We start from the raw sequence: 24615 nt of genomic DNA, 5'->3' as shown, positions 1-24615 counted from the left end.
AGAATGTGGATCCAGGAGGACGACTGAGCAGGTCAAGTGTCGTCCGAGTCACACTCCACTGTGGTGACCTGGACGAGGACAGGACGAGATAATTAGCAACAAAAAACATCAGAATATTTTGAATTTTATAAGGATATTTACCATTTCTGTAGTGGAGTCTCGAAGCAAAAGATTCTCTTGACCAACCGGAGTGTCATTACATAAATCTTGAATCTGTGATATCAGACACACCCTTCCTTGACCTAAATTATGACGAATTAACTCATTATTTCATTGTACACTCGGTTCCAACAGTTTTATATCTGCAGTCTGAACACTTGTTTTCCCTCTCAACTCACTTTACTGATCACATTATACTGTGGGAAGCTTTGGGAGCGACTGTAAGCCTCTTTGAGCCTGAACTCACCACGAGCACTTTAATATCATCAGTATTATTTCCACACGAGGCGTCAAAACTCTCTTTATTCTTTCTATTCTCTCTCAAGTGTTTATTGTCGGGGGTCAGATGTTGTGTTGTTCATGTGAGCTCATGTTATCCACACAGCGCTCCTCTCGCTCCACCTGTCTGCCCTCGGGTGTTGAAAGTTGTTGTGTGTGAGCACACAGGCTGATAATCCTTCGATCTGAATGGAGGAATTTGACCTCTTTATCTGTACGACAGCCTTTATCTTCGGTGATAATGACTTCCACTTCTCCTAAGAGACACGCAGCAGGGTTGTAAGTCAAAGTCTGGTATAAGTCTGTCTGCTGGTGTGTTTATGTAAACGTAAGCTTGTTATATAGCTGACATTTGTGCAGACAAATCCAGGAGGGCAGGAGGCACCGGGATTTAAATCATTTTTGCTGCAGTTTCCATTAATTCCAATTGAACGCTGCAAGCAGACGATCCGCTGGAAATAAATCCGCACGAATCTTTAGTGTGGAGTTCGGTTTTGGTGAACTTTTACCTGGAAATTCATGCCGTTGGGCAACAGTGAGCCGTCTTCAAAGTGTAACCTTCTGTTTCCATATGAATAAAGTTATTTATTTGTTGTTTGTCATTGAAACCAATACGGTAATCCTTCACAGACATAGAAGACTTTAATCTGCAGTTTGCTGAAAGATTTAAAGACAGCTCTGATCTTAGATTGTCATCCTCTCTGTTGGGGCCTTTTGCAAATTTATGTCTGCCCTGACAGCAAAAAAAAGTCTCTTCATGGAAATCCACAGGGGTCGTCATTCCTCCCTTTAAGTTACAACGACCCGTAACCAGCAGCTTGTGGGCAACTCTCTTCTCAGTGTGCAAGCTTTAAGTTGAGTATCATGTAAATGCAGAGCTGCAGCAGCACAGATGCCCTCCAGATATCTGATGCAACCCGTCGACCCGCTTCCCTGACTTAAATTGAGTTTTTTTAAGATGCGCTCTTTGGATGGGGATGCATGTAAATGTAAAAATCAGGGTCATGATAGATCTTAAACACAAACAAACAAACAATCATCAGTAAGTTAAAAGAGCTGTTGTGTAGGATTCTTGGTATGTTAATCTGAATGTTTTGCCCTGAGGGGTTTCCTTTTAAAGATCTGATCTTTGGAGCTATTTGGATGAATGATCTTTGGGTGTGGGAGGTAAGTGGAGGTGTCACATCACGTTTAGGATCTTTTCATGCTGATTTCACCCTGTTAGTGTTTGTGTCGGTATGCTGACACATCAAAGCGGTTTGGAATTGAAATGTTAGGTGGAGCTGTGGAGGCGTGTTTCGGGCAGCGTGGTGTCTGTTTTCAGCCCCGTTTGATACCTCAACCAATATCTGGATACATTTTAAAAGAGATCTATCTACTCTGAAATAATAAATGTATATTTTAATTCAGCAGAATAATTTTCTCATTTCAAAATGTGCTCTACCAGACTGTAAACACAATAAATAGACCCCTGATCTAACTTCTCTTGTTTTAAAAATACGATTTGTTTATAAAAACTGGAGTGAAAATGCCCAAAATTGAAGAAAAATGTCACAGAAAAGTGTTTCCAGTGGATAAAGGATGAATCACATGACTTAAAGGTCTCTCATCTCCTCCTCTGAAGAGCGTAAACCATCAGATTCACGCATGAATACATGCAACTAACAGAAATATCATATTTCCATCATGTTTTCCACATGGTTTCCTAATGTTTGACCTCTGACCGGAGCTCTTTTATTGATCTCATCTCGTTGTGTCTCTTCTTCTGCAGTGGTTTGAGAATTAGCTCCACCAGCTCATATTTACGCATTATAAAATGATGAAAATGTACATTAACTCACATTTTCTTCTGCTGATTTTCTGGAAATTCATTTAAAATTTCTTTTAAATTTGAATGGAGGCTTCTCCTTGTCTTCATAGGGAATCAGTCAGTGTCACCAGGCTGCCGTTCACCTCGGGGCTCATCACTGTTCTTGACTGTCAGCTGATGCACGTACATTAAATAAATATTAAATATCGGCTCATTTAGTGGCAGTTTTTCCTCATCCTTTTACATAAATGGCCATTAAAAAATGAAATACTTGATGTGATTTAATGAAACTTTCCTCAAACATGTTGCTGAGTTTATATTGAAGACATTTTTAAAGGGCTGGTTCACCCAAATAACAAACTAAAACAACTTAAAGCAAACAACAGTGTTTTCTTCCTGACCTCTCTTAGTGATTTGCACATAGTTTAAAATGTTGGTGTCCAGTTTGAAACACATCTGTCCTCAATACAAGATGATTTGTTGTCACAGGATTGAGAAGATATTTTCAGTTTCAACAGAAACACCTGAGACTGTCTGAGAGTGAGATCTGAGCCTGCATTACACAGACAGAAACCAGAACTATCTGCCCGGATGGATCAGGCTCGTGTGTGTTGTGTCTGATAACATAGGAGCCACACCGGCCTGGTTGTCTGGAGACTCCCTCTCTGATGGCGCCACCTTGTGTTAAGCTGGAGTTTCGATTTATCTCAGTCAGCCTGCAGCAGGTTTACCTCATAGTCTCATTTTGTTAGAGTTGATATTGTTGTTATATTTGTTAAACTAGATTAGTTTCTGTTTTCTGAGCCGGACCATACCATTTGTTCTGTCTTTGTTTGGTTGAACTGACTCTTTAAAGGGTGATTCCCCCAGTTTCCGACATTAAAGTGTGTTTACAGGTGTTGAGGAGTACGACTGCATGTGTGAAAAAAAGTAGTATTAAGTCTTTTGTGGCTCCAGAGGAAGCTGCATGTAATCTGATAAACTGCCTCCAGTGATGTCACTCAGTGTTGCATTGTGGGTAATGTACACCACAACCACTTCTATTGATCTAATTCAGTAACAAACAACCTAATTTTTTCATTTTATTAGGAGGAAATCCACCGCAGCTATCAGATTAAAAACACGATCCGCGGTGCAAAACCGTTCTGCATCAACTAGCTTGCAGCGAGCTCGACTAGCTAACTTTGAGTTGTAACTTTTTATAGCGACATTTTTTCGAGAGCTCTGATGTTTAACTCATCCATGGTGCAGGTTATTATATCACAAACTATCTATAAACCAGCCGGCTTTTACTTTGTTGGTCTGGAATCTGATTTATCAACACAAATTCACACTTTTCACCCACATATGTAACACAATATATATTTTATTGATGATATAACTTGGAATAATCAGCTTGTTACACAATAATAGTCACGTGTCACGAGTCTCCACTGTTTGCACGTGTTTTGAACGTCCACTCAGATCATTTCTGTTTTGATATCATGTTGTTATGAACACATAATCAAACACAAACACATCCTGTCACTATGAATATCAGAACAGTACGATGACTTCCTTGTTACTGCATGAGACGGATGGATTGTTTCTTGAACCAATAAAATGCCCTCGTACCACACGACATGATAATATTTGGTCCTCACACATCCCGTCTGCGCTCACATGACATTAAATAGTTTAAACAGGTAAAACAGTCCAGTAAACAGACTTTGTTTGACTGAATGTGAGCAGCTGTTGTCTGCGAGCCTCAAATAGACATCATTCCCGACCGGTGACGTTCCACTTCCCCCCTCCAGTCTTCATCCAGTAAAAGAGATGCACAGGGGGTGAAGCTCCTCATGTTTTCCTATCCTCTTCTTCCCTCCTGCGCTTTATCAATCCCTCATACATGTGTCTCCATTTCCCCCGTCCCGTCCTCTATATTTAGCTGGCCTGTGACCTGGCTGCTGCAGACTGAACCTTGCGCTACACATTGTCAAAACAAGGGACTAATCCCGTCCAACAGGTGCTAGGACACACACACACACACACACACACACACACACACACACACACACACACACACACACACACACACACACACACACCACACACACACACACACACACACTCACACACACACACACACACACACGTCTCCCTATTTCCACCCCACACGAACACAAAGTCACAAACTCAACTTGACGTGACTCTGTTGCCGGGGGAGGCCGATGGTCATGCTTTCCAAAACCAGCCTGAGAATGCTTGAGGTCGACACACACACACACTAAAACACACACACACACACACACACACACACACACACACACACACACACACACACACACACATGCGGACGCACACATCATCGCTGAATGATGGAAAGAACCAGTGTGAGGTCGACTGCAGTGTTACATCCATCAGGCCTCAGAGGTTCATGTCTGTGGTGTCTAAACAGTTCAGACACAACTGTGTGTTTTCACCAGTGGTGGAAGAAGTGCTCAAAACCTTTATTTAAAGGGTGAATCCACCAATTTTCCACATTAAAGTGTGTTTACAGGTCTCGGGGACTTCTACTACATCACTGGATGACATCAGATTACATGCAGCTTCCTCTGGAGCCACAAAACACTTTATTCACATATGCAGAAGAACTCCCCAAAACCTGTAAAAAACACTTTGATGTACTTGTTTAGCGCTAATCAGCAAATGTTAGCAGGCTAACACGCTAAACTAAGATGGTGAACATGGTAAACATCAGCATTAGCAACATCAATGTGAGCATATAAGCATGTATTTTACTGTTGTAGCTGCTCCAGGTGGAGGCAGTTTGACCTACTATATATACAGTTAGTTTAGTCCAGTGGTTCCCAACCCGGGGGTCGGGCCCTCCGAAGGGTCACCAGATAAATCTGAGGGGTCGTTAGATGATTAATGGGAGAAGAAAGAAGATAAAACAAAGTTCTGATACACACGTTTGTTTTAAATTTTTGGGCTTTCCTCTAATCTTTGCTATTTTGAAAATATTAATATGGGGTTTGAGGAGGTTCCAGGACGTCCCCAACAAGATTTGGTCTAATTTGTTTCAGTTTAGGGTTCATTGACGGGAAAAAGTTCAGGAACCACTGATGTAAACGACAAGGGTCCCGAAGTTGACGCTGCTTTTTTGTACCAAGTTTTGTGTTGTATTTAAACTGATTGTATATAAAGTCTTAATCTATCAAATAATTAGTGGCTATAACTGTAAGATAAATGTAGTGGAATAAGAATTATAATATAGAGAGCTGAAGCCACGCCCCGTCCGGTTTACCTCATGGGACCTTATTTCAGAAAAAACATTTTAGATCCTGTTTGAATTGTGTCATGAATCACACACATGATGTTTGTTAATTTAAAAGATAATTTTCCAAGTCAAGTCTCAGTTTGTCATCAAACTAATGAAATATCTGTGAATATCTGTGACTGTGAAAATACGTCATTATAAAGACGACACAGCCAACAGTCTCGTTAGTGACTTCGTCTCCTAACTTAAACATTGTAGAGCTGCTCCTGTATATCAGCAGCTCACAGAACTGAACCAGAACCAACTCTCCTGTCACTTAACTGCAGTCGTCAATATGAGCAGATTTATTGTGATTTTCATCTGTTTTACTACCTTTTCTGTGCAGAGTTGGTGGCCATGTCGGTGTTGATGACTTGCGTTGAGCGAGACGATGTAGTTCACTACGACGAACTGAGACTTTAATAATTATCTTTTAAATTGACAAACATGTGTGTGATTCATGACACAAATCAAGCGGGATCAAAAAATGTCTTTTGTTTTCCCATGGGGTCCACCAGAAGGGCCGTGACTTCGGCTCTCTATTAAAGTAGAAGTATAAAGTGATATAAAATGGAAAAACTCGTATAAAGAACCTCAAAAGTATGCTTATTATCGAGCACTTGAGTAAAACATGTACTGGTTGTTACTCTCCACCGCTGACGATCATCCATGGGGTGATAATGCACTTGGCCGTCTCCTCAGAACAAAACATCACGGCTACATAAAGCACTTGACCAGAACGACAGCAGTTGAGCGTCTGAACATGACGGCCCCTTTGACGCAGCGAGCCGATGGCACGTTTGAGGCGCGGCTCGTCACACCTCGACACTTTGTTACCACACCACCTGATGGTGTTTGCTCTACTGTGAAGGGCTGGTCGGGTTCTTGTTGAACGTCTCTGAGCCGGAGCCGTTGGACGTGACCTCCACATGAGGCCGGCTGTGAGGGCTGTAGGACGGCAGCTCGGCCCTCTTCTGCTCCTCTGCTGCAGGATCGACGGCCGTGGACACGACGGTCTCCATCCGACTGGCTCGGTATATGCTCACCTGAAAATAGAGAGGGTTAAATTATAGATAGATTCATTCATTCATGAATAGACACATTTGTTGGGATCTTTTCTTCAGATGTGAACCATTGATTGGACGTGAAAACTGCATCTACTAGAAGAGATTTTTGTTGCTCCATAAAATCCGTTTTTAGCAGCCAGCCAAAAGTTCTGTCTGCAATCATTCGGGGCAGAAAAAATTCAAAACAGTTTTTTAATGAATTGAAATAGAAGACATTAACACAAAGTTTAATCCCTTCCTTTCACTCTTGCTCCTGTGTTAAAAAGCCACCACCTCCCAGCCTCTTCAAATGTCAAGTTCCTCGTTTGTATTAGTGAAATCCAAAGCTTGACAGACCTGCTGTGGTTAATTGCCCTGAGCTGTGATTGGAGTTGACGAGCAGTCAAATACTTTTTAATTCACTTCATTCTTCCAAGATGCTGAGTTCAGACGACATGATTTCAGCCCGATAACAGCCCGACTCAACAGACGCAGGACGTGACAGTCGATGGTTTTATCAAAGTCCTTTCAGCCAAGTCTCACCACTCAGCAGCCATCTTGGCAACGGCCCCAGTCAGTTATTTAAGGCATCTTAATGAACAGCTAGAACTTTACTCTCAGTGGTCATTATATGCAGACAAGTCTGTCTGCAGCTGCTCCAAAATGGCGGATGTGTTACCTGGTTCGGCTGTTACAAACCAAATTGGCTTTTGGGGAGAAGAGGTGGGATTTGTGTCGTATAACCTCCATCTTTGGTTTTATAACATCTCTAGTTTTGGAAATCATAGTGGACAACAACCTCTGCCTCTCGACAGCCGGACAGAAAGACGTGTTCAGTGGCATTAACCAATAGGAGCGCAGAGCGCTCTGCAGCTGTAAACATGGTAAAGTGACAGAGGAACGATGTTGTTGGTGCTGCGAGGTCGAACTGTGAAACAGAGGAAAGGTCACTCTCGCTTTTTCTTTCTTTTCTAAGACCAACTCCTTCACATCACATCAGTAGGGACGTCAAAGATAACAGACTATGATTGGTCGGGGACCAGTGTGTAGTCATTGTGTCTCTCCGCCGAGTCATGGCAAGAATTTATGACACAGTGACCATTTTAAAGGTCCAGTGTGTAGGATTTAGAGGCAGGAATAGAATATAATACTCACAATTATATTTGAATTTGTGTATAATCACGTGAAACTAAGAATTGTTGTGTTTTCGTTACCTTAGAATGAGCCTTTTATATCGTACGACATGTTCCTACAGTAGCCCAGAATGGACAAACCAAACGCTGGCTCTCTCACTGGCATTTTCCCCATCTTTAGCGGGAGAGTGAGACGAGGGGTGGTCAGTAGGTTGCAATCTGCAACCACTAGATGTCACTAATAAATCCTTCCCACTGGGCCTTTAATAGACAAAAATATCATGTCTGAGCCCACCGTCACACACACCTGTGTTTGCAGGTAGCGCGGTGATTTGAGCTCGAGCTCCTCCTTGGCGACAGCAGGAGCACAGCAGCAAAACACCTGCTGGAAACCTGCTCTGAACCTGCCGAGTGGGAGACAAATAATTCAAAACAGGATGGATTAAAAAGGCATTAAATATACGGGATTATAGACACGAATACAGATTACCCTCCGCATGACATCCAGACAGACAGCTAGTCTTTTCTGACACCAGACTTCCTACCTGCTGTTGAGGCAGTAGTAGATGATGGGGTTGTACATGGTGGAGCTCATGGCCAGCCACATGACGGCCAGGTAGACCTGCTGGATGTAGCGCTGCTCGAACAAATCGGGGAAGAACTGGTGCAGCAGGAAGTAGACGTGATAGGGCAGCCAGCAGACAGCGAAAGTACACACGACCACGATCATCATCTTCACCACCTGCCGCAGAGACAAACACGGCGGAGACGGGAAGGCTTTAAAATAATCTTTCCACATTTTTTTTTTGTTTTCAGGCAGGGATTAAAAAACCATTAAATTAAATGAGGTTTGGTGGAGAATGGTCGCACTCAGAGGGCTACACACAAAAACAGTGTGTGTGCATGTGTGTGTTTGTGTTTGCATCACCTTGCGTTTAGCGATGAGCTGTTCTTTGTAGTGTTCAGAGGAGTCCCCGGGAATCGCACTTGCCCAGAGGGTGACTCCTACCGTCGTGTACGCACATCCCATAATGCACAAGGGCAGGAAGTAGATCAGCAGTGTCACACACACATAGTATCTAGGGAGGGAGAGAGAGAGAGAGGAAAAATAAATTAAAAGCGTGTCATGCTTTGTGCTCAAAAACCTGCCAGTAGCTCTGCAGTTTTCAAACACACACTGGTGTCTAACTGGTGTGTAACTTTGTTCAGTCGAATGTGTCTCCAGCCGTCATGAGATTAAATATTAAACAAACCAGAAAGCCAATCACAAGGTTGAGCTCACTCTGCAAAGGAAACTCACAGCAGTATTTATAGTAGCAGTTATAACCGAGGCTCCATATCGTCCTCCACGTCTCAGAAGACACTGCAGCTTCTGTAGTTTGAGCTCCAGAACAAGAACCAAGGCGCTTCTAAAATGGTGTGATGATAATTTGTTGCATCCCAGTATTATTATTGATTTATGAGACATCAGGGGGAACATCAGAGAGTTTCTTACATGATGAGTTCTCCCAGTAATGGAAGAAGTACTTTCATTATCATAGTGTAGAAATACTGTACTGCCAGAAGTGCAAAAGTAAAAGTACTCATTGTGCAAAAAATCAATTCTCCACATTGATGCCTTTTCTTTTATTGTCTGAATAATTGAGGCATTAACAAGTTCATTGATTTAATCCTGCAGCTGATGAAGTTGGAGCTCATTTTAAATACTTTGAATAATCTAAGGTAGGTAATAGATCTCCCCTGAGGATCAATAAAGTATTCAAACTCATACTCATACTCAACATACTAAGATGCTGATCATGGTAAACTCTATAAGTGCTAAACATCAGCATTAGCAATATCATTATGAGCATGTTAGCATGCTGTCGTAATCAGTCAGCTCAAAACACTGCTTTGCCTGAGTTCAGCCTCTCAGCTAGCGTGTATGCAGACTCTCTTATCTTTAGTTTGCTTGTTTCTGTGCCCACATCACACTCCACCACCTGAGATCTGTCTGATGCCTGAGGGACTGTCTCCTGTCAGATCATCCACTACATGTTTACATTCATTGATACACACACCAACATGGAGGTAATTTCTCATCTCCTTCCCTGCAGAGAGCTCAGACCAAAAAGAAATCAGGAGCACTAAATTAAAGATGCTTTAATTTGCAGAGAGGCTGAGACGGTGTGTTCGGGAGGCTGTTAATTTTGGAAGCAAATTTATCAAATGCCCCTTTTTCCACTTTTAGCTGCACAGATATTTCCAGAAGAAATTGACGAGACATGAGAACGATCCTCATAGACAGATTCATCACCTGAAGAGGAGTCACTTCAGCTGCAGGGTCTATTTTTTTCATATACTAAATTAATCCCTCAAGGAGAAATGGTTATCGCATTTGTTCAGCCTGCAGCGTCCCTGAAGCATGAGGCATCCTGTCAAGTGTGGGATGACACGGGATCAGACCTTATTAACCATAAAGGTGTGTTGCTGTCACAGGATGTATTAAAGCTGGATTGATACTGGACATCAAAAATTTGACATACCAGCAGCCAGAATGACTTTCTTCTGTTCTGATTACTGAAGGAGCATGTGTAAAGCACCAGTTTTACACCACGCTCACCAAATCATGTCAAACTAGGCTTTAATCTCACAATGTGCGTGCATGTTTAGCTAAGACGGACTGTTGCAGTTACAAGAAAAGCTCAATATTTTAAGGAAATAAACTTGTTTTCTATCAATCACATGTCAAGTGAAGAGCTGAAGTGAGAATTTAGTAAGCTTAGCTTAGCACAAAGACTGGAAGTGGGGGAGAACAGCTAGCCTGGATCTATTAGTTCAAAAACACAAGTTTCTAATTAACGTGTGTGTCATTTCACCAAGAAATATTTCCAGCTAGTGCTGCTCAGATCAATCCAGTTGGAACAAAAGTGAATAAAAGCATTTTTTTCCCAAAATGTCAAACTCTACTAAAACATGGAGAGGTTGTTTTGACAGAGGTTCTGTTCCCCTCGGGCACTCACATCTTCTTGAAGTCCACGCTGGTGTATTCGGGCCAGTCGATGTAGCAGACCGTGCGTCCCGGCAGCAGGGCAGTGGACGAGTAGTAGTACTGAGGGAAGGCTAGAAGCAGAGCCAGCATCCAGGTCACACTGATCACCACACGGGTCTCTGTAGAAGTCAACCTCTGCTGCAGGGGATGGATGATTGCCATGTATCTAAAAAACACACACCGACAGACAGAGAAGATTTTAACATGTGTATGAGTTACTTAACATTTTACTACTGTCACCCAACTGTCTTCATATATCCTAGTGGATTTGCACGTGTAATAAATGTACACATTATTCTCAACGTGTTTCCAAAGTGTTCATGTCTTTCCTTGTAAGGCGCCTTGTAAAGAAGGCCGTTATTATCAGTCTCCCTGTTGTTGCATTCAAGGACATTCAGACGTTTGAGATTTCTGGTGTCAGCGGCCAACCGTCTTGAGTTTTTACTTTCACAGTGTCCTCAGAGTGCCTGTTTCTTACTGCTCCGGGTTAGTTCTTCTTAACTCTGAGACATCATTGCAAGCTTACATGTCCCACCAAGAACCAAGAACAATGCAAGTGAGAGCCGTGCTAAACATCCTTTATATTGAATAATGGTTCCTCTGTATTGCACCAGTGTAAAGGATCCTCCTGTAAGATTTAAAGGAACAGTTCACAGCAGCGTCACAGCAAAACATGCTGCAGAAATCTCCTGAACGAGTGACGTAGATGGGAACTTGTTTTACAATTTGTTGGTTTGTTGATTTTCTGTTTATTTTGTAGTTATATCTTCTTGTGTTTTGTTTTTACATCCTTCTCCGTTTCCCTCCTGTGTTCCTGTGCTCCTCCCCCGTCTGATTGTCAGTCTCGTTAGCACTGCCTTGTTCCCAGTGTCTCTCCACCTGCACCTCATCCAGTCGTTGGTTCAGTTTGTATTTAAACCCGTGTCATCATCCTGTTTTCGTCCACTGTGCTCCTGTGCCTGTTCCTCCGTCCTCGTGTGTTCCTGCTTGTTCCTCCTGGTTTTCTCTCTTAGTTTTTGTATGAGTCTGGTATTTTCCTCTGCCTGCCCTTTTGTTGTCTGCTTTTTATTGTTTGCACTTTTTCCATTTTGGATTTTTCGATTGAACAATACGCTCATTCAAGTTCACTTTTAGTTATATCACTTCTACACTACTACAGAAATCATCGCTGTAGCTGCGGAGTTAAAAGTGCACACATCAAACATCTTTTCAAATTCAAATTTTAAATTTGTTTTTTCCATTTTAAAACGAGTCTCCAGCTACTTCAGTTGTTCAGGAGAATGCTGCAACGGTTTGCTTTGAAGCTCCAGAAATGTTTTCTGAACCACAAAACTTCACCCAACTTTCCATCCGCATGGGTGGAGGAGATAAAAACTCAATTTTCATTTTATGGTGAAAAGCTCCTTTAAAATGATACGGTTTAAAATGGCTCTTGAGAAACACATTTATCTAAAGACACACAGTCTCTGCAGAAAAAAACGCACCCACACTCACAAACACACACCTGTCCAGAGCGATGGCCGTCATGGAGTAGATGCTGGCGAATATGGCTGCGATGGGGAAGAAGTTGTGGAAGCGGCAGTAAACCAAACCGAAGTACCACTCGTTGTGAACTGCGTAGGCAAAGTTGATCACCGTGTTGAATGCCGACATGCCGGCTTCTGCAAAGGCCAAGTTCACCTGCAGGAGAGCAAGAGCGTGATACACACAAGGAGCTCAACAGGTTTATACTCTAGATAAGTACATTTACTCAAGTACTGTACTTAAGTACAATTTTGAGGTACTTGTACTTTACCTGGTATTTCATTCAGCATTTTTTGCTACTTCATACTTCCACTCCACCACATTTTAGGGGCAAATATCATAGTTTTTACTCCACTACATTAATTTGATAACTTTAGTTACTAGTTACTTGAAAAATGCTACATATCTGATAAAGTACACAGTATATACATGGAAAATACATGTATAATTCAATTCTACTTGTACTTTTGATACTTAAGTACATTTAATATCAGATACTTTAAGACTTTTACTCCAGTACCATTCATATCGGTGACTTTCACTTTGACCAAAGTGATGTTTTAACACGATATCTTTACTTTTGACTAAACAACCCAGCAGTTTAAGCACAGCAGCAAACAATTAGTGGACTGACATCGTTCCAGCTTTGTTTGTTGCTTTTCCTTTTATTAATCTTTGTAATTTTTAATATATTTGCAGTAATTTTAAGGTTTGGACTGTTGGTTGGACAACAAAAACAAACATAGTGAAGGTGTCACTCTGGGATCTGGGTCATTGTGACGACATTTCTCACTATTTTCAGAACTTTTTGTTGTGCCGCACGTGATGCTAACCAGGGTTTCTGCAATACCACAAAGAATAACATTTAATACCTGTTTGATAATCACAGCAATCAAAGAATAAAAGTTTAATGAAACAATCAAAAGGCTTTGTTATCCTTATTTTTCAGTGCTAATCAGCCGTATAATAACAAATCCTAATGAGATAATTGCTTGTAATAATGCAAAGTGGCCCAGACAAGCGTCAGAAAATGGATGGATGGATCAGCCAAAGAAAAAATAGTTATTAAAGTACAGTTTTTGCCAGTATCGACCCCTGCCCACTGTGAGAGGTTAAGCCTTTCTGTCTGCTGTGGCTGCAGAAGTCACAGTGTTTGCTAAAGATATTATGGTGTTGACTCAAAAGGCCACAAAAAGGATTAAAAACGCCTCCTGCAGCACCGCTCACTGTGACAACCTCCTACTTTTAGTTTATGATGTACAGCCTCTTCCAGGAGCCTGCACACATTTAATAACCTATAATTATTGCAGCCAATGGCAAGCGAGAGACGATATATCAGATTTTAACACATTTTTTGTGTAGGAAACTGAGTTAAATGCTTTTTAAAACTTAAAAACAACAATCTGATTGGGTGTTTAGGAGGAAGAGCTGCCTGGGAGACTAATTTCAGGGCAAGCAACCCCTAATGTGCAGTAACAGGTGTTAATCTTGACCTATGGTAAACATACAGTTCACCTCTGACCTCTCTCGTGTTCTGAATTCCAGTCAGTGTATTTATGAGCCGCTTCTGTCGTCACTTTTTTGTTTTTCAAGCTCTGATTTAAAGAAGCTGACAGTTTCAGCAGACCTCAGGTGTTCAGGAAGTTTGTTCCACAGGTGGAGAAGCTTAGAAAAACTAAAAGTTGCTTCGTCTTGCCTGGTTTTGATCCTGGGAACACTGAATAAACTAAGTCTGGATCAGAGATGCATCAGTCCCGAGACCTTCTAGTGCTTCACGAGTGTTTTATGCAGTTTTATTAGAGAACGTGTGGTTTTATCACTCACACTGTTCTAAATATGCACATTTAAGGTTGATGACTTCCACATAGAGCTGAAATGATTTGTTCATTAACAAAGTAGTCAATCAACAGAATAATAATCATCATAATAATCATCAACGTCTTTGTTTATGTCAATTTTTCAAGAATAAATACCAAACTAAGCTGTTTCCAGCTTCTCAAACGTGATCATTTGATGCTTTTCTTCGTCTTATACGATGATGAACTCAAAATCTTTGCACTTTGCAGTGTTGTAAAGGTCGTACTTGAGTAAAAGTAAAGATATCTTGTTAAAAATATTACTTAAAGTAAACGTGAAAGTAGCAGAAAATGTACTTTAGTGTGAAAGGTGCAAGTAAAAGTAAATTAAACAGATATTTACATGTATGGATTGTAGATGGTCGACTGATTATCAGCCTGATCAATTATCTCCTCAGATATTCAACGTGTTTCTGATGATCAGAAGAAGCTGGTGTTTTGTGTCCTATTTCTGATGAAATGAATTAAATTGAAAATACACTACTTTGGCTCTGATGGAAATACGCGAGTAAAGTAAAAGAGAATTGTACTCAAGTAGCCTGTAGTGCTTGAGTAAATGTACTTAGTTACATTCCATCACTGGGATGTTGGACTGTTGCTGGGACAACACGAGCCAAGAAGACACCATCGAACATTTTCTAGGATAAGTGGGAAATTTGGTTATTTACAGAGCGATCAGTGAACTGGATCTGAAAGTAAATAAAGTCAAAATGTAACATTTTTCACTTGAAATGTATCAAGAGTTACAAACACTTCTGTTGGAATATCTGCATTGATTCACTTAATTAATCCAGACATGTAGCTGTTATTTAGGTTATTTAATTATCAGTCTTTCCTGATTAATTCCTTATACTCACTCCTCAGTAACTCCTCACATCTCTGTGTATCTTACTGTAAAGTGTTACCAACAGATATCCTTCGTACAGGAGTTAAAGTTCATGGTGGTTTGTAAGATGATAAAATAAAATGACACAATGATTTAATTACAGTTCATTTTAGTGGAGACACAAATTAAAAAACACAAAGAGCTCAAAACTTTTATCATCCTCTCCACCTGAATAAATACTCACTCCTCCATTCACTCCTGTTTACTCACCAGGAAGTAATTGGTGACGGTCCTCATGCGTTTATGCGCCAGAATAATCCAGATAACCACAATGTTCCCGACCACAGACACCACGACGATGCTGCAGTAAGCCACAGCCCAGAGTGTGATCTGCCACACCGGCTGGACGAACTGGTTGAAGCCGTCGCTGCAGTTCACGGACACGTTCGTCCCGTTAGCGCCGTTAAAATCGGTGGCGTTGCACAGCGGCTCCATCTTCTGTGCATCTGAGTTGGGTGTTTTAAAAATAGACGAGTGTCCTGTTTTCTCTAAGAGGAGAAGGAGCAGCGAGTGGGAGTATATAAAAGGCGAAATTCCCACATTTTCTCCCGGTGGAGCTGCCTTTACGCACCGTGGCTGCGCGCTCTCACCCGCACCAAAACGCACGACGCAGCCCACCAACCACTGACGTTCCTCAGGCTGTTTAACCCCCAGCCCCCCTCCCTCCACTATTCCCTCCCCCGTCACACACACACACACACACACACACACACACACACACACACACACACACACACACACACACACACACACACACACACACACACCCTTCCTTATACACACACCAAATGATTAGTCCTGCTCCGGTATCAGCTATTATAAATCACTGTGTTTGACCCTGACATGCAGCAGAACTCATCTGGACCCCTCCACCTAATACGAGCTGAGCAGGATTAGTCCTGAAGCGCTGCGGGTCAGTCTGATGATATTGGTTTATATAATGAGAGGGTTTTTTTAAAAAAGTCTAAAACAGTATATGCACAACTAATAAATGGTTTATAACACACTGTGGTGGTGTAGTGTGCAGATATAAGGACATTTTTATGTGCTGATCCAGGTACTGTATATGGAAGAGGACAGGTTGCGTTCGGGGTGTTGATATTTATTTTATAACACTGGGTGAATATTTGGATTGTAAATAAACTGGGAGTGTTATTTATTCATTTAATTGGGCGGCAAATAAACTGGGGATAGTTGTTTGTATATTAGTTGTAAATAAATTGGAGAATTTCTTGAAATAATATGAGTTAAAAGAAGAAAAGTGACACAGGGGAAGGGATATATAAGTTTTACTTCCACCTACACCTTTTCAGACACTGTTACTTTGTTTTGTTTGTTTTTTTATTATGTTGTCATGACTTAAACCTATTTAAACTGGCTTCTATACTAAAATAACTTAATAACATGGTAACACTTTATAATAACCATCATTTATAAATGGTAAATTCATAATTAATCAGATATAATAATAATAGTCGGATATAAATTTGTGTGTATTTAACTGCACAACCATCCCTTTAACTGCTGATACTTCAAGTATATTTAGGTGATAGTACTTTAGGATTTTGAATGCAGTACTGTTACACATAATGGTGTGTTTTTATACTTTTAAAGGAACTGAATACTTCTTCCACTTGTACCACACTCTAAAGATAATTCTTCTATAAATGAATTGTTCCCATGTGGGCCTTTGCTCTCAGCATGTGAACGATTACATTCTTCTTTAATTTAATTCTCAAGTTTTTTGTGTATTCAATCATTTTTTTAAATATATCCTCCCACATGTCAGGACTCAAGCTCCACGTCCTCCTCCCATCCGGTGTATCAGCTCATCACCACGGCGTCTTCTTCTCTTATCGTCTCCCTTCAACAGGAGCTCTTTCACACGAGCGCACAGTGACGAGTGATGGTATTAATTTCTGCTGTGCTGCTTAATGAATCAAGCAATTTGCATGTCACACAGATAAGGCCTCATCCTTTGTTTGAAGAGTCTTTCTGTGGAATAATCGAATGTGACCGTGTCAATGTGACACACACACACACACACACACACACACACACACACACACACACACACACACACACACAGTTTTTCATATCTGATGTTATATGTGGAGCGAGGATTGAGACCTCAGGGCGAAAAAGGAAGCTGATTTTTTTCTCCTCTTTCAGTCCCTGCAGATGCATTTTGCCCTAAAACACACACACATGTGCACAAACACATGTGGAAGCACACGAGGAGATTTTCAAAATGGTGATACCGTGAAAAAAGACTTGTTTTTTTAATGTTTATAAGTGAAACAAGACAATAATTCCACTTTAATTTGAAACACTGTGTGCTCATCATATTTTTACCCAAATCAGCTCATGAGTTTCTGAACCACAGCACATCTAAATGCTTGATAACGCCGTCATTCAGTTTGTTTCTCTTCTCTCAAAATACAGAAAAAGAATGATGAGTAGAAGTGCAGGCCCTCGATAAAACCACAGGTGCGCAGACGTTTGTAATATTTTGACCTCACCTGTATTGTAAAGACAGAGGCTGCTGTGTTTTGAGTGATTTTAAGGAGTTGTGGAAGAAGCTGTTCTCAGAGGAAAATAACAATCCCAGAACACTGAAGCTAGAGAGGTGGCAGGGTCCGCCACATATAAACCAAGTAAAACAGTATGAAAGTGTGTTGTCCTTTAAGGTCAGCTTGTTTATTTAGTTTGTTTAGACATTGTCTTCCGATTAACATTTCTTCCACAAAACTACTGAGTGCTCCTTTAAAGCGGAAACAAACTACTTTTCAGATTCCCTCCCCTACGTGTGTTTTCCTGTGGTGTTACTGTTGCTGCTAGCATTTCACCTTCTTCACCTCCTCCATCAGCGGGCTTCTTCTTCTGCAGGTTGTTCCACCGTTACCTGGGGATAGTGACCGGGGAAAACAATGCCTCTTCCTGTTTTGGTTGCGCTTCCTTTGCGACCTAATTCAACCTTTATATTTGCAGGAAAATCAAGCCCAGTGTCCGACTGAATACCGCAGTGAAAGTGAGGTTTATCTGAGCTAATCTATACGTGGATGGAAAAGCAAAAAAGTCCTCTGTTGCCAGTTTAATTAAAAGATCTAAGAAACTTCTGTCACCATACAACTTTAAAATCCTCATATTTGCTCTTCAGCCTAATGTTTATTATTTAATCTTTGAGATTGAAAAGTCATAAATAATATTGTTGCATCGCTGCACTGTGTGTGATAAATTATGCTGTTTTTTTTGCACATCAGTTGGAAGTTTCAAAATCATCTGATCATTCTGGAGCCCCATTTTGTTTCTGAACTCTCCACTAAATAATAAAATATCCTCCTCCATCCTCTCTCCTCGTTCTCTTCTCGCCGTCTTTTTTCCATTTTCTGTGAGATTTAACTCACAGCCATCTATTACATGTCCTCGTTACCGAGTTCTCACTTATTTAATTTGAAAGCAGGTGGCAGATAAATGAAGGAAGCCCTCTGTCGTTGCTCGGGTGAATTCTTCCTCTCGTTGTTCATGTCACATCCTTTCCTCATCACGAGTTCAGACATGAGCCTTCACTACCTGCTGTGGTGTCACATATGGCAGCTGTGAGGGGAGCAGGTGATAAGTGAGATTGAATTCTTGTTTTTCCTCTGCAGATCCGATGCGACAGACGGGCAGAGAGTCGTAGCTGTGCTCGGAGATAAAAACGCTCCATTTATGTGTACTGTCACGTATCTGTTATTTTATTACTTAGTGAGCTGACATGTAGTGAGACTCATGTAGTGAGCAGGCCACGACCCAGTGACCTTCTGATCTGTAAGTCGTCGAGACCTTGATTAACAGACAAGCAGAGCTGCTCCGTTTAGCTTAATGATCTGGATTTAGACATTTAGAGTTTAAATGGAGATAATTTGTCCAGAATGAGTCAAATGTTGAAACATTGACTGACTGAATAATGACTTTAATGTGTTTGTTTTTCCTTGTGAAAACACTTTAACAGGTCATCAGCAACTGTATCGGAATTGATTTTTAAAGTAAAACCCCCCAAACTTATTATATGTTTTGTTTATGTAAAATCTTAAAGGGTAACTCCAACAATTTTCCACATTAAAGTGTGTTTACAGGTCTCGAGGAGCTCTACTGCATATGTGAAAAAGGTAGTGTAAAGCCTTTTGTGGCTCCAGAGGAAGCTGCATGTAATCTGATAAATTGTCTCCAGTGATGCCCCTCAGTGTTGCATTGTGGGTAACGTAGGCGCCAGGTCTAGCATCGCACATGGAGGGTTTAAAAACAAATAATTAAAAAACAATACAGCAGAACCAGAGATATTCATCACGCTCTTCTTGGTGCCTACATTACCCACAATGCAATCAAACAAATGTCTGCATATGTATATTTTCCTAAATATCTATTATGCATACTTCATAGTATTATAAACATTATATCATGTACGTATGGACCCATGTAACCCTCAGAAATCGAACAAATAATCAATTAAATCAGATGTTGGGTTAATGTCGCAGTTCTGCTAAATGTCCACAAGAGGGCGCCAGGCGCCTGCAGACAGGTTGCGGTCAGCAGAGGGCTGAACAGGAAAATGGAGGAGAGAAGAAGAAATCGAGTCCGGCTAGCATCGAGTTTCGAGCTAGCTTAAATAGTGGGAAGAAAAAGTTGTTTTTATCACTTTGCATGTTGTGGTGAAGTTATCTAGCACATATTTATTGTACTCCGGGGTTTGTTCTTGACCAAAAGTTTAAGGAGGATCAGAATTTAACATGTTTCGGTGACTCTTTTATGTGATGAGTGAATTTACGTTAACCGTGCTAACGCTAATGTTAGCTTAAACCGATGGTAGCTCATGATCACGTTCATGAATGTGACTGATAAAAACTGGAGTAATGTGTTGTCTCTAACAGAAAGTACACTCTGCAGTAGGTAATTAAAAAATACAGAAATGTAAATATTTTCCTGTGTGCAGAAACTGGAGCTAGTTTTTGCCTTCATAATTTTAGCATGTACCTGTTAACATTAGTTAGGGATATTGGGATATTTTAGCGTTTAACCTGATTGTTTATTCTGTGACATATCTTATCATATCAATCAGACACATTTTATTTGACTTTTATTGCAAATCCAAGCACATGCATCTATGCAACCATATGCGAATATCCCTAACTAGTTTTGGAAAGTGTAAGTTTCTGTAAAAGGTAATAAAATGGTGATGTTTGAAAATCCCAGGAGGTTTTCTAAGTCAAACATCTTTTTTATAATTCAGTGGATCAGATATTTTTTCATCCAGATTGTTAGAAGAGTCTTGTGGGATTCTGGAAGTTCATAACTACTAGGAAGTGTTTTTAAACACCTCCTGTTTTCTATTAAACTCATAAAAAAGAAAGAAAAAATAATAACTCCATAGTTTTGCAATGTATTTGCATATTGTCAAAAATGGGTATAACATGAGGTTAAACTTTATGGTATGCTGGTTATTTTTTCATGGTCAATCTCTGAAGGAGGATAACTGTGAGGACTTCATCGCTGCTGCTGTGTCGAGGAGCCAAGAAGCCCTGCAATGGATGTGGATGCACCTGCTTCTCCAGCTGGATCTCAGATAAGATTTAACAAAACACATAAAAACACTGAACTGATATTTCTTCAGGGAAAATACAACTTTACAACCAACAGGAAAATACACAAGGACTTGAAAAAACATAGTAAATCGAGGGCCTGCGTGAAACCAGAACTTGTCTTCATTCGAGTCTTTATCCGCGTTTTGGTCTCTTTGCTGCTGCAACTTGTGAATTTCTCCTCATAAGAGGATCAGTTAACTCTTATCTTTCAAAACACTGTGTCTTCTGGATTGTTTCCACTCAGATCATCGTGTGTGCAGATCACACCAACTAATTCATGCATCTAATTCATTCTGCTGTCTAGAAGGATAAGAGGATTACTAACAACATCTGAGCAGGGTTTCACTGGGTGGGCAGCTCCCCCAGCAATCATCTCCTGCCTCATCTACTTAAAAGTAAACCAGGTTTTTAGAGCCATCTAGTGGGGACAGGCGCTGCCTCAGTTCAAGGAGAAAACAGGCAGTAAAGTGGTCTGTTTGGCTCTTTTAGATTATTAATGTGTACATTCATTGGGATTAATATCTGAAGTCTCCTGCAAGTATTTGTTTCTCCTTAAAGTTTATGAATCTGGTTTGATGCTGAAATTATTTATTAAATTTTCCAATCAACAGAAAAGCGTTTCATCTTCTCCAGCAGACGCATCGGACATGTTTTGGTCCTGTTCCTCTTCATCTTCTATGACAGTACATAGATCTTTGGATTGATGGATTGGATTGACACTACATGACTAAACAAGGAAATTACAGACGTGACCTCAAGAAAACTATGATGAGCATTATTAACTTTTTCCTGGCTTAGTAGAGATGCTCCGATCGACCGGACAGAGACCGGAATCGGCCGGTTTTAGGCATGACCTCTGACATATATGTCTGATTCTGCGCTGGTCAGATTAACACACACCCCGACCACCCCCAACACGGTCGGTCCGCCGGCCTGAACTGAAAAAAAGAAACAAAATATTGTCTATCTTAAAATTGTGCTTACTGTAGTTGATATACTTACTTATTTCCACCACTGGTTGGCCTCAATGGTTTTCTCCAACCTCAGGAAAATGTGAATGAAAGCTCCACATAATGAACTGATCAAACTCTACACACACCCAACCCCCCCAACACACACACACACACACACACACACACATAGAGAGAGTGACACTCCAGCCTCATCCGGTAGCCGATACTCAGATTGTCTGTCGAGTCACTGACAGCAGTTTGTTGGAGTTTAGGTTCAGCATTTTTCAGATTATATACAGAACGTTGTTGAGATTCTGAGCGTTTCGTGCTTCGTGTTAGCGTACTTTAGTTTGACATCATAAAAGATACTGTGGTAATTTCTCCGCTTCGTCTTTCACGTCAGGTAAGACAAACACTTTTTTTTTAAAGAATTATATTACGGTGTAAGTTAGATGTTGCTCGTCTGTTTCTGTTTTAAAAGACGTTGATTTGACTGACTGATATTGACATGTATGAGAACGTACTTTCCCTCATATTTAGTATTTTCATAATTTATTAAATGAAGGTTGGAGGACAGTTTTACACGTAATCACGGGGTATGAAGGTGTCTGGATTGATTAAGCAGAAATAGTTGCAATATAAAATATCTATCTGCAGGTCAGTTAGATTTGTTTTGTTTATTTTTTCTTGAAAAAGAAAATCTGGATAGTCTGAGACCTTGTACTGGTGACAAATGACATGAACTCAACCTTCAACATTGTGCAATTTCTCTAAATGACTTATGTAAATGGAGTTTATAGAATATTTTATTACGCTTCCTGCTTTTATATCTGACTGTAAATCTTTTAGCACATAAAATATGTACAGCAAAACCATCCAGCTGTTGAAATAAGCTTTTAGTCATTACGGGAAATCTGCATTTTAAGATTTTACTAAATAATGAGTTAAAATAATGACACATAAGATATACAATATACAGCCCAGCCCTAATGTCTGTAATTGATAACACGGTTCAGCGAGCTCCTAGCACACGCTACCAGTCACCTCAGTCTTTAAGTTCTTTGATTGTTGGCTCACACAGTTAGCACTTTGATCACCAGCTGTAAAAAATACAAACAGATTTAGTCTAATTTTGCTGCAGGTGTGGACCTCGTGACATTTTATTGACGATAGGATGTTGGCCTCTTCCCAAGGCAAACTCCAAGATCGATCGCTTGTTCCCCTTCAGCTCTGAGCAAGTGTTGCTGGTGAGAGTTGCCTGGGTGTGAAACCAGAGAAACAATACAGGATCAATGCAGCCTTGTTGGAGTTTATTCAGTAGTAGAAGACACTTAGCTCCGTGCAGCTGGATCTGACTGTCTGTGCAATATGGCCGAGGAACGACGGGAGAAACGCCTTCAAATAGAAACCCTTTAAGTGTTTTATCACCAGACCTCTGCACTATCCATGGACTGACCATAGTTGGACAAAAAAGCCTCCCAAATTAATAAAATGTAGTGCAGAGTCTAAGTGTGTGTGTGGTTGTGCCCATGAGTGTGTGAGCGTGACTGCCCTCATGTGACTGTCCTTCACAGTCAGTGATCAGGCTTCAGGGACTACTAAGCGATCAGAAATGACATCTATTGATCAGCCTAGAAAACGCCCCCCCAAAATGAGCTACGTCATGAGTGCACAGGAACACTCAGTGATCAGTTCAGAGAGTACAAATAACAGTGAAAAGAGTTTGTCTGGGTGTTATTGGAGCAGAAGAACGGACACAGTTGTGTAGTAGTTTGGTTTTTTGCTCAGTTAACTGGAATCATGTTGATGACGTTCGATTGGTCACTTTCATTCAGACTGAACTCCGGCCTGAGGGAACTGTAGAAACAGGAACGTTTCTGTTGTTACCAACTCAGTGCGAGAAAAAAATGCCTTTTCTAAGGGTGATTACTAATGACTTAATTAATGATTAATAAATCATTTACTAATGATTCATCGATAAGTTACACTGGAAAGCTTGCGATGGTTCAACTTACAAACGGTTCCCTGCTGTGACATAACGAGAGCCTGAACAATATGTAATTATTAGGGAATAAAAATTAAAATATAGATATATTGGCTGATATTCTTATATATATACATATATACGTAATATACACTTTACATCAACACACTCGTTTTGCACTGAATACTCAAATGTGGTTATGTATGAAAATTTAAACTTTATTGTCCAAAATGACATCAGTGCATTGAAACAATACATTTTACTGGGAAATTAAAAATTATAAATGACCACAAGCATCGTTTTCTGCCTTATGTGCCTTTAAAAATACAAGTTTTTCATACTTAGTATACTTCAAATTAAACTACTACTTAACTAAAGGTGCAACATGTGACTTTCAGATAAAAATTAGCAAAAAAAATCATCATTGATCTATTGATGTTGTGACATCTATGTAATGTGTTGCAGAGATATCTTCTGAAGTTAGCATGCTAACCAGCTAGCCACAGGCCGCCCAGTCAAAAGTTCTACCTTGGTGCTCAGAGCTCCCAGTCCGGGCCGCTGAATGTACGGCTAACCAAGCTAGACTGGCTAAAAGCAGCTACGGTTAGCAGCAGTTAGCGGTTACGTCGGTGTTATGCTGCCCCCTGTTTGTTTTGAGTATTGTTTGGACAGGTGGATAATTCTTAGGCCACATATTGCACCTTTAATGAGTTCAAACTGATCTCATGAAAATGTTGTGATGTAAGTTTACTGAACTAAAATCACTTCAATTATCTTAATATATGTTTATATGAGCTTGTTATAAAACAAAACAGTACATTTGTTTTGGTGTATTATTTAATTTTCTTGATTAAACTCATTGAATGAAGTTAGTTTAAGAAACCTTCTATATTTGCAGGAGATATTAAGGAATGTTTTCAAGCTCCTCGGTGGGTTTAGGTTGGTGTGTGAATATTAGGGCTGCAACGATTAATCGGTTAGTTGTCAGATATTGTATTAATCACACAATTAAATAAAAATAATTTACAGATT

General features: G+C 40.4%; 1 protein-coding gene across 1 annotated transcript; it reads right to left on the bottom strand.

Moving 5' to 3' along the window:
- Positions 1–501: 501 nt before the first annotated feature.
- LOC141005648 (substance-P receptor-like) lies at positions 502–15460 on the bottom strand. The gene is made up of 9 exons (XM_073477570.1): positions 15236–15460; positions 12264–12439; positions 10731–10925; positions 8657–8807; positions 8274–8470; positions 8036–8132; positions 6424–6595; positions 5030–5065; positions 502–695 (listed from the first exon to the last, which is right to left on the bottom strand). The coding sequence occupies exons 1-9, from the start codon at positions 15458–15460 to the stop codon at positions 502–504; spliced, it is 1443 nt and encodes a 480-aa protein (XP_073333671.1).
- Between the last annotated feature and the right edge of the window lie 9155 nt (positions 15461–24615).

This window comes from Pagrus major, chromosome 12 (genome assembly GCF_040436345.1).
Source record: "Pagrus major chromosome 12, Pma_NU_1.0".
Taxonomy (NCBI): domain Eukaryota; kingdom Metazoa; phylum Chordata; class Actinopteri; order Spariformes; family Sparidae; genus Pagrus; species Pagrus major.
The sequence above is the reverse complement of the archived record's forward strand: the minus strand, read 5'-3'. Positions and strand labels throughout refer to the sequence as shown.